At 44.5% G+C, this 10116-nt stretch overlaps 1 protein-coding gene across 2 annotated transcripts in view; it reads right to left on the reverse strand.

The window, feature by feature from the left end:
* SMIM8 (small integral membrane protein 8) overlaps nucleotides 1–1805 on the reverse strand; it is a 3660-nt gene extending 1855 nt beyond the window's left edge. The window contains exon 1 of one of the 2 annotated variants that reach the window (XM_019520377.1): nucleotides 1411–1805. In XM_019520377.1, coding sequence (XP_019375922.1) covers nucleotides 1411–1620 — 210 coding nt within the window. In that variant the 5' untranslated portion in view covers nucleotides 1621–1805. The remainder of the gene's footprint in view (nucleotides 1–1410) is intronic. The other variant, XM_019520376.1, reaches the window with a different exon arrangement.
* Nucleotides 1806–10116: the final 8311 nt, after the last annotated feature.

Raw genomic sequence — 10116 nt, forward strand, 5'->3', positions numbered from 1 at the left:
AAAAAAAAAAAAAAAAGCAGTTAAACACAAACTTTAGTCAAAACTGGGATTGTTTTATTTATCATGTACATCAAATTCTTAACACCTGACCTGCAAAGTGACCAGTAAACTTTAAGGATATTAGTGCTCGCGCCCTTTTGATACTTAAGCAATTCCCTTCAAAAGGACGACAGACTTGACTTTTTCCAGGGATTAAAATATTTTCCTATAAAATGCTACCTAGTTAAAAGAAACTAAAACATTCCTTCCCATCCCCTTCATGAGGCCCCAGTGTGGATCACATATACTGTGTCATGGATCAACTGAAAGCTGAATTCCTAAGTGACAAAACCAGTTGATAACACGCTCAATCTGGATACCATTGGCACAAGAAGTCTGATCCTCTCAAACAAGTTTTTACTTTTTTCCCCCTGCAAAAACACTTATAAATTATTGCCGCATCCTATGCTTTACTGAATGCACCACAGAATGTGCAACCTCATTAAAGTTGCTGGACTATATAGATAAACATAAACAGAATATCATCTACTTAACTGCTAAAGCAAATATTATAACAAAGAACATCCACAGACATCTACCAGTTATGTCAGGAACCCATACAAATGTACATTTAAAGTAATTTTCCACATTACCTTAATGAGATTGTTTTATAATGCTGTATTAGAAATAATAGGCAAACATCTCTTGGATATTTTTCCAGCCATTTTTTTTGTTTCAAAGCTACTGCTTTTCACATATTAACTGCCTGTTAGAGGGGGGGCATCTATAATTGGTACCAGAAGATAACAGCTTCTCCTTTCTGCACAGCCTTCCAAAGCTTGCTAGCATTGCAGAGGCTGCTGCCAACACCATGTAATTGGATGTACCAGATCAGCAAAACCTGCTGCTTGGCTACCCACTGCTGTCTGCCAGCTGTATTTTGTTTGGTGATAATCACCTAAGAGAAAGGTAAAGCCTAAATATGTGTGCTAAGTGGTTCTAAAAGTTTTGTAAAGAGAAGTGGGAATGTGTGCTAGCATGGAGGCCTTTAAAAAACAAAAGGGCCTAAATTTAAGGAACCCAACCCCCCCTATTTTAAAAATAAACATTTTCTTAAAACTTTAAAAGCCTTAGAACCCCTTTTCTTTACCCTGTTAAAAACAGAGAAGGGAGGTTCCCTGTTACTGAAAATATTGACTCTCAGGATGCCAACATCCCTATGGAGTTTCTTTGACCTTATTGGGATCAGATGCAAAAAGTCCAACAACATACAGGGGGAAATTAAAGCTATGTTTACACAAAGCAATGTCAAGTGCTCAGAGAAAAAGTATTTTTAGTGATGGCATGCATAGGTTATTCTTGTAAACAGAGCAGTTATTAAAGCTCGAGTCAGAAGCGCCTCTTGAAACAGTCTCTGAGTAAGTGTCTTACAGGTTTAATGAAGAGCTCGGGGTTCACGGCACGGAACAAGGTGGTGGTTTGCACGCCCCGGAGTCCCGGGCTCCGACCCCCCTTTTCCTTGGGAGCTTCATTTGGGGCACTTGGTGGCTCAGAGGCTGAGGGCATCTTGACACACGCTGAAGTGTGACCTAGGAACAAAATTAAAAATAAATCTTCAAAACACAAGTGTCCGGGATCCATCCATGTCCCCCCAGCTCCGCGTCCTCCTCTGCCCAGGCCATCCACTCCTCCCCCCAGTCTTTTGCCGCTGAAGCAGGTGCTTTCCTCAGGCGACTGCTACTGCCGTTCTCCATGTTTTGAGGGAGCAACTCTGGCCTATCCCTGGGGTAGTGGGGGGCACTGCCCACAGCTACTCTCACTGCCTGCTCTGCCCCAAAACGGCCCCTGGTTGCTCCAAAACTCTCGCCTTCCTTTCCCATAATGGGCTGCAGGGGCCCATAATACCAAGCGCGCGTCGGGGAATGGCCAAGCCCCTGCCCCATCTCTGTGCACAGGTAGACCTCCCGGGCAGGGGCAGACCCCTCCCCCATCAACAGAGTCCGCGCGCGGGTGCGTGGGGGGGTGTTGCACACGACGCGCCCCGCCCCCCGCACCCCTGCTGGGTGAAGGCCGCCAGCCAAGCCCCGCCCTTCTGCTGCCGCGGGGGGTGACGGGAGCGGCCCGGCACTGCAGAGGGCTCGACCCGCCTTGCCCCGCCTCCTCCTGCTCGGCTCCCAGCCAATAGCCGCCCGGCGGCCCTGCTCCTCCCCGCGCCTAATCAGCAGCTGTCTCACGCGGGAGGAACGTGCGCAGAGGTGGGGGTGGCGGTAGCGCTGGCGCTGGCGTGGTGACGCAGAAGCGTAACATTATGACCCCACCCGGCGTTCTTAGCGTCCGACTGTGATGCGGCGGTGGTAGGGCTCTGGTCCCAGCTGCGGTTGTAGCGAGGGAAGAGCCTTGGTTTTTAATCAGAAGATGAATTAACGATCTTGTTGCTCTCGTTGCAGTAAGAGAGCTGGTAAAGATGTCCTCCTTCCAGAGAGGGCGGCTGGAGAGGCCCGCGGGTACCCGCTTGCACTGGGGGGGCTCTCTGGGTGATGGGCATCCCTGGCCCTTCATGGCCCCCCGGGTGACCCTGCACTCCGCATGACTCCTCCTGAGCACCACTTCCCCTGTGGCCATAACCCGGTCTCAAAACAAGGGACGGGGGACCCTGCACAGGTGCAAATAGGAACATGACAAGTGTTTACCCAGGTTTTGCCCAAGGCAGGTGCCCAACTGCCAGGGAAACGCCACAGGCTAGGCCTGTGTGGGTGGAGGCCGTGCTGGGGCCGCACGGGTTGTTTCTGTGACAGGTTGTGCCTTTTAGCCATCCAAGCAGTGTTAGACAAGCACCCGGTGGTCCCCAGGTTTGCAGCTCAGGCACATCTTCCAGCCCCCGGCAGAGGCTGTAGAAATGCAAACATCAGCCAGGACAAGTAGCTCAAACATGTTCACCTTGAACAGATTTGGGGCCAATGTCCTATTTCAGGTGTTTGGACCTGAATTCTTGATCTTCAGCTCCCCTCTAAAACCCTGGGGGGGCACTTAAATCATGACCACACTTGTCAGACTTCTCTGCCTCACTTACAAGGTCGGATGATTAGTCTGGTGGAGAGAAGACCGAGTTGGGTTTTGATAGGCAAGAGTTTATGCAGGTGATATATTTTATTGGACCAACTGGCTGGTTGGGACAGACTGAAATGTGGCAGGAGTCTTCACCTACCTGAAGGGGGGATGATAAAAGAAGATGGAAATAGGTTGTTCCTTGGTGGCTGTAGGGGACAGGACTCGAGCTGCAGCAGAGAAAATTTGGGCTGGAGATTAGGAGGAACTTTCTGACCATGGGTGCCGTTACCCATTCACTGTAGCACTTGCTACCTACAGTTAAAATGCAAGCAAACTTGCTTTCAAGCAGTTTGGCACATGTTAAGTGCCCTTGTGGTATGGCAAAGTTGTTCCCTTTCAGACAAAGGTCATCTCCAGGGATCCAGGTTTTCCATTTCTCATGGAGAAACAGAACCCCCCCACACACAGATTTCCCTGGCTCACTTTCCCCCTGGAGCCTTTGAAGTAAGTGGGGCTTGCAGGGGGCTGGGGGCCAGCTAGGGGCTCCCTCCGGCAGTGCTGGAGGGGCCAGGGGGTGGGGCTGCAGGAGTGGAGAGGTGGTTCCAGGCTCCATGCGCAGCTTCCCACCCACATGAAGGGCTGGGTGGGAAGCTGCACATGGAGGCATAAAGTCGCGTATCATTGTGCTGGGTGGGTTCCTGCTTGCCTCCATGAGCTGCTTCCTGCTGGAGTGCTGGAAGCCCCATGTGGTTGTGCACAGCCTGCCCAACCCGATGGCATACAGATCCTTGTCCACTCGCCATCGGGAAGCTACCCATAGAGGCATGGAGCCTACCTGGCCCTATGGCATGTGGCTCCTACCTGTAGTGCCACAGTTTGCATGTGCTGGCATGGAGCCAACCCAGTCTGGTCCAGAGGCATGCACCAGTGGGAAAGGCTGGCTCCATGCTAGCATGTGCAGGCCCTGGGACTCAGCCAGAGGCATGTGCCACTGAGCGCTCTGCCTGCAGTGGCAATGAGCACCCTGAGGGCCCGTTGCCTGCTGTTGTTGAGCCACTGGTGGTAGAAACCGCACCACAAACCACACAGCCACCCACAAACTCCATGCCTACACCCCACCACACCCCAACCATACAAAGTACATGCATGTATTTTTAAGAAGGTTCAAACAGTGTTATATTTTGTTTAATTTGTTAAAAAAAAATAAAAGTAATTCCCTTGGCATAATCTTGAGTTTTTCTGCACATAATTGCATTTTTCTGCTCATAAATTTTGAATTTATGGGCATGACTCCCCAGGGTGTACAGAGTGGTCTCAGCAGCAGCTCTGGTGGTGAAAAAAAAATATATCGGTACTTAGAATTTATTTTATTATAGTGATTGAGGCACTGGTAGGCTTCCCAATTGCTTTAAAACTGTAAATATATCAAAAAATGAGTTTGACTAATACCTACACACATACACACAAGATTTGGGGTTTTAAAAAAAAAAATCTGAAAATTTGTGATTTTTATTAGAGAAAACCAGGATCCCTAGACTCATCTCCTAACACATAGTAACTTCAATAGGTTACTATATTCCCATGATTTGCAACTATTGCAAGGAAACTTGTGACAAGGCCCTATGAGGGTGGGTAAACAGTAGGACAGGCTACCTAGAAAAGCTGTAGTATCCCCATCCCTGGGAATTTTCAGAATCAGGTTAGAGTAGACAGACATTTGACTAGGATGGCTTAGTTGCTCCTCTGCCCTGCTTTCTGAGAGAGCTTTTATTCAGGGATGATCCTACCTTGAGCAGGGGACTAAATGACCTCTTGATGTCCCTTCCAGCCCTACTTTCCTGTGATCGTAATAATACAACAAACTAACACCCCTGTTGCTTGGTTGTTTTTTAAAATATTTTCTTTTTACATTTTTTCCTTTACTTATAAGGACAGCAATGATCAAACTGCTTTCTTTTAAATGCCATTGTGTGCAAATACTACTGGCCAATTGTCCACTGCAAAGCCAGAATCTAAATTCTGGCTACAAAGAAACCTGAGTTATCTATTATTTGTAAAAATAACAGAGTGGGAGGGAAATATTTTTGTACTGGGGAGGAGTCAGTGGTACATCTGTGCTTTCTGTCAATATTTAACTCAACACACCACCTGCTAAGCTCATAACTATTGTTTTATCAACATGTTGTACAGCAAGTTCTGTGTTGAAATTCATCAAGCAGCAAAGAAATTCAGTATTAAGTAAAGATTACTATTCCCATTTCTCTTACTTTTTTGGGTATTTCTATACTTGAGGAAAATTAATATAAAAGTGTTTGGATACTTCTCTGTGTTAGTAAGGTTGCTCTGTTTTCTTGAGGTGAGGGGGAGAAACAAGATTCTGTGGTCATCCAGTACTCATGCTTCACACTTCTGCCACTATGCTGACACTGTACATGTAGGGCTATGGAAGTACCACAGTGAGATGAGGATATGCCTTCACTACTCAGTTGATCGGCTCTAACCAGTATTTTAGCGCTCCCGTTTCCATACAGAAAAACTTTTGTCCTATGTTTTGAAATGCTCTAAAACAAGGGGCCATTTGAACCCTGGCTGCAGCAGGCAGGCTGCAAACAGCTGCACTAGGGTCTGGTGCCCTGGCACCAGATCCATGGTGGTCACAGGTACATGCATGCCTCAGAGCACATGGTGGGGAACGGGCTGCGGCAGCACAACCCTGGTCCCTCCCGTGCCATCTGCCCAGAGGCATGCATGCACCCACCACCAGCAATGAAGATCCAGCCTCCAGTAACAAAGATCTGGCTCCCCCACCGTCTGCCTCTGGAACACTTAAGTTGAGGTTGGGGTGTTTTTGTCACTCCAGCCAAAAACGTTGCTGAACCTTGCTCTAAAAACTCAGACTAGCTGATGTAGCTGGTGAGGTGGGTTAACACCCGAGTAACTCAGCAACATCACTTAGGTTGACTCCTAAATTTTATTCCTGGTTTTGCTATGCATTTCCTCCGTGATTTTTGGAAAAGTGACTTGGTTTTCCTATCTATAATATGGGTGCAATTAGTATACTGATGGGAAACTTAATTTAGTTTATCATTATCCATTTGTGGAGATGCTCTGCGATAGACTTATAAAATCTGCAGTCAGAGTCTATCACTGCATGAGAAGTAACGATAAGAATCTCTCCCTCTTACAGCTTCTGACAAGAACAAAGTTATGACAGGTTTGTTTTTATCTAAATGAAGTCACCTAGGACTGCTCTGTTGCTGTTATGCAGCACACTGTGGCATCTCAGAACCCGAAGCAGATTTTCCCATTATAAAAGTTTGTGCCCTTGAGCTCCTTAAGCTACAAGGGCATCATTCTTAGCAGCAAGACATGGCTTGATCAAGCCTGACGCTCCATGCTCCAGACATCAATAGAACATAATTATCCAGTATCACCGTGCCTCACCCCCAACAACTCCTGCTTGCTTCCAACAGGAAACAAGGTGAAAGTTAAAAATGGGCTTTGAACTAAAAACTCCATCTTAAAGTATAACTGACCATTATATTAAAATGGCTAGATACCTAGTTATAGATCTATTAGGGGTGCCAGAGCACAAATACTTTCCATACAAGCATCAGCTCTCTGGTAGTAATGTGGGTTGCAGCATAACATTAGTCACACACAAATGTCAATCTTTTTCTCATATAAATGTGTGTTGCCAGTTAAGGTTATTATTTTGTTCAGTTTCTATGATTTTTATACTGTGCATTTGACCCTTTTAATTAGTGTTGTGTGTTTGTGATTATTGGAGCGTGTTTCGCTTGTGATGAGCCCCAATCAAGTCTGTGGGGTGAGACTGAAGATCAGGGAAGGCCTTTGGTAAATAAAATTATTGTGAATTATTTCTACTTCCTTCAGTTAATTGGGAAAAACCTAAAAATGTCTGACAGTTGCATGTAAAAATATTGCCTTAAAGAAATAGATATAAACACAAAGACTGCTAGCTAGACTGAGGCCATTGGGAGACTATACTTGTTGCTCAGTTTACTCATCCTGTCATTCTCCCTAGCCTGCTTCTCAGCCATTACCGGGCATCTGTGTAACTCCCACTGAAATCAATGACAATTTTGTACTCATCCAGACTCCAGGCTATTCTTGTTTGGGTCCAGCCAGGGATAATCCAAATGAAGTTTTAAGCAAGTAATTGTATTAATAATGAGAGTTTTTAACTTCTGTTTTTCTATGTATATATTTATGACTGTGATGTTGGTAGTCAACCAGCTTTGTTGATGGGAAACCAGTAGAGTAAAGTGCCCAGCTTTGCTTACTATCAAAGATTAAAATAGCTTTTTAAGCAATTGTTCTTCAAACAGAAATCAACTGAACTGGATTTAACACTGAAAACAAAAAAGTGCTTTGTTCAGTCCCACTTTCATTTTTGGTTGTCATATGTTTTGTTTGAGATGTGAAACTATGTCAGAACAATACCAAAACCAAAAACATCTTGCTTGAGTGGAAAAACAAGTTTCTGTTGACATGAGAAAGATCCATAGGCCTGACTTCTCCTTGTTGTTCACTACATGGAGAGTTAAATAATTTCTGTGCCAAGTATTGTAGGAATGTTCCCTTCTTATAGTCCTCTAGCCCTGCGACCACTGATAAGAGAGAAGGAGGACGCCAGTTCTCAAGAGCACGTGGAGGGCAGGAATGCCATAGGGTTGAAGAGGCAAAGTTACTTGATAATCTCTGCAGGTTGTTGAACCCCTTGTGCTTGTCTCTAACTAGATAAACATCCCATTTAAAGGAGGGTCCATCATCATGCATTCATTTATTAAATTAGATTGGGTTGGGGAGAGTGTTTCCAATGAGGCAATTTAGCACTTATGCATCAGATGAGTGGATGTTATGTTTGTTTAAAATACCCAGACTACTTTAGCTCTGTCCCATGGCAACACCAGGGGATTGGCAGCCACTTATGCTTAGTCCAATATGATCGTTGTAGTCCTAAATTAGAGTGAACTGATTTTTAAAGATAAATTAGAGGGTTTTTTGCCTAATTTTTCCTTTCCTCCTGATGTCATGACAGCAGAGTTATGCGGTTGTTTGGAGGCACTTTATAGTTTAACATGGTTAGATTTTTTCTTAAAGGTTAAATTCCTGGGTTCATAAGCTTATTTCTTGGATAATTACAGTGTCCCTATGCTATTCTTACCCTTAAATTATTGATACATATTCCATCATCTTTTCAGTTTAATGTAGCTTTTATCGGGGAAATTATGAATATAGCAGTTAGAAACAAAGTACATTATTCTGTTAAGAATTTGTTTACAAGGGAATTAAAATCAGGCTTTTTGCTTATTATCTAATGTAATTATCAACATCACATAGGAGTCTGCCTAAAAATTAAAACCACAACAGGAAGCTCGAGACTAGTTTTTTAAAAATTAGATAAGATAGAAAATATATACTTATCCCTTTGCTCATTTATTATAAATTATCTGTTTAATTCACATGAACATAAGCACTCCATTAAAAATCAAGTTTATAGGCTGTGTTGCAGCCTTTATTTTAGCTACTAGTATCAATGTTATAAAAGAACTTTGTAATCTATGGAGTAATCAAACTACGACCAGGTCACCAAATCCTGAAACAACATGGGGAGGGTCCAGAGGAGGGCCACTCGCATGATCAGGGGACAGCAGGGCAGGCCCTATGAGGAGAGGCTATGGGACCTGAACCTGTGCAGCCTCCACAAGAGAAGGCTGAGGGGGGATCTAGTGGCCTGTTACAAACTAGTCAGAGGGGACCAGCAGGCACTGGGGGAGTCCCTGTTCCCTCGAGCACTCTCAGGAGTGACTAGAAATAACGGTCACAAGCTGGCAGAGAGTAGATTCAGATTAGACATCAGGAGGCACTACTTCACTGTCAGGGCAGCTAGGATCTGGAACCAACTTCCAAGAGAAGTGGTGCTGGCTCCTACCCTGGGGGCCTTTAAGACAAGGCTAGACAAATCAGCTTGCTGAGCTCGTTTGACCCCAGTACTCTTTCCTGCCATGGCAGGGGGTCGGACTTGATGATGTGCTCAGGTCCCTTCCGACCCTACTAACTATGAAACTACGTTTTAATACTACTATCTTGATTTCAGTCATTTAGGAAAACCATCCAAATTGTTACAGCTGGAAGACAGAGCTAAATGTGTATGCATTACAATATTAGCAGGAACAGTGTGTTCCCAACAGTATATTAATATTGCCTTATTAAGAGAGACAATGCAAGATAAAAACTTGGTATGGAATGGCAGAGAGCAAGTATCTTAGATATTAGAAACTGAATTAGTTCTGGGAGCTGGGGAAGCAGTTTCAGTCTTTCCTTGGGGGTTAAACATAAATGTAGAAGGGGAAGCAGCATATGCCTGGAAATGAAATAATTGTCTACTAATGAAAAGAACCAACAGCTGTTCTGTGTTTTGGGTGAAACCTTGTTGAAGCCCACGGGTGTAAACACAGAGATAAGGCAACAAGGACTTCCCAGAAATAGACAGAGGGGTACATGTAGTACAAGCTTAGAAAATCAGAGGGAGATTTTGGGCTAAGAGCTGGCTGGAAAGAAGCTGAGAATGAGAAGGAAAGAAACAGGCTGTCATTGATTGAACACAAGAGGGATAAGGGAAACTGAACTTCATGCACACATTCTTCATAAAAAAGCCAGATTGCATCAAATATTTGATTCCATTATTAGTTTCTTCCCCTAATAGAAACAACCCCTAAAAGACAGAATATTGGCTAAGGCCTTGGGTCAAAAGGATTAACAGCTCAGACACCAAAAATAATAAAAATTGAAATAAAGATGCAGACCAATATATATTGCAGCTGGTATTAGGGAGTATCAAGTACTTCCATGAATGAAGGTTGGAGGTCTACTGCAAGTAATGTGCTCTGCAGCTTATTAAGGAGAGGTGGTCATGCAGGGGCTAGAGGTGCAGTAGATGAAAGGGTTGTAAAGAAACTATATGACACATTAGGTGGAGCAACTAGAAAGGACAATGGGAGTCATAAAAATGGGCTGGCAAAGGTCAAGTCTTTTAGCAACATTAAAAGCATTCAGGGTACA

The sequence above is a fragment of the Gavialis gangeticus genome, unplaced genomic scaffold, assembly GCF_001723915.1.
Source record: "Gavialis gangeticus isolate Ggan-Ray unplaced genomic scaffold, GavGan_comp1, whole genome shotgun sequence".
NCBI lineage: Eukaryota > Metazoa > Chordata > Crocodylia > Gavialidae > Gavialis > Gavialis gangeticus.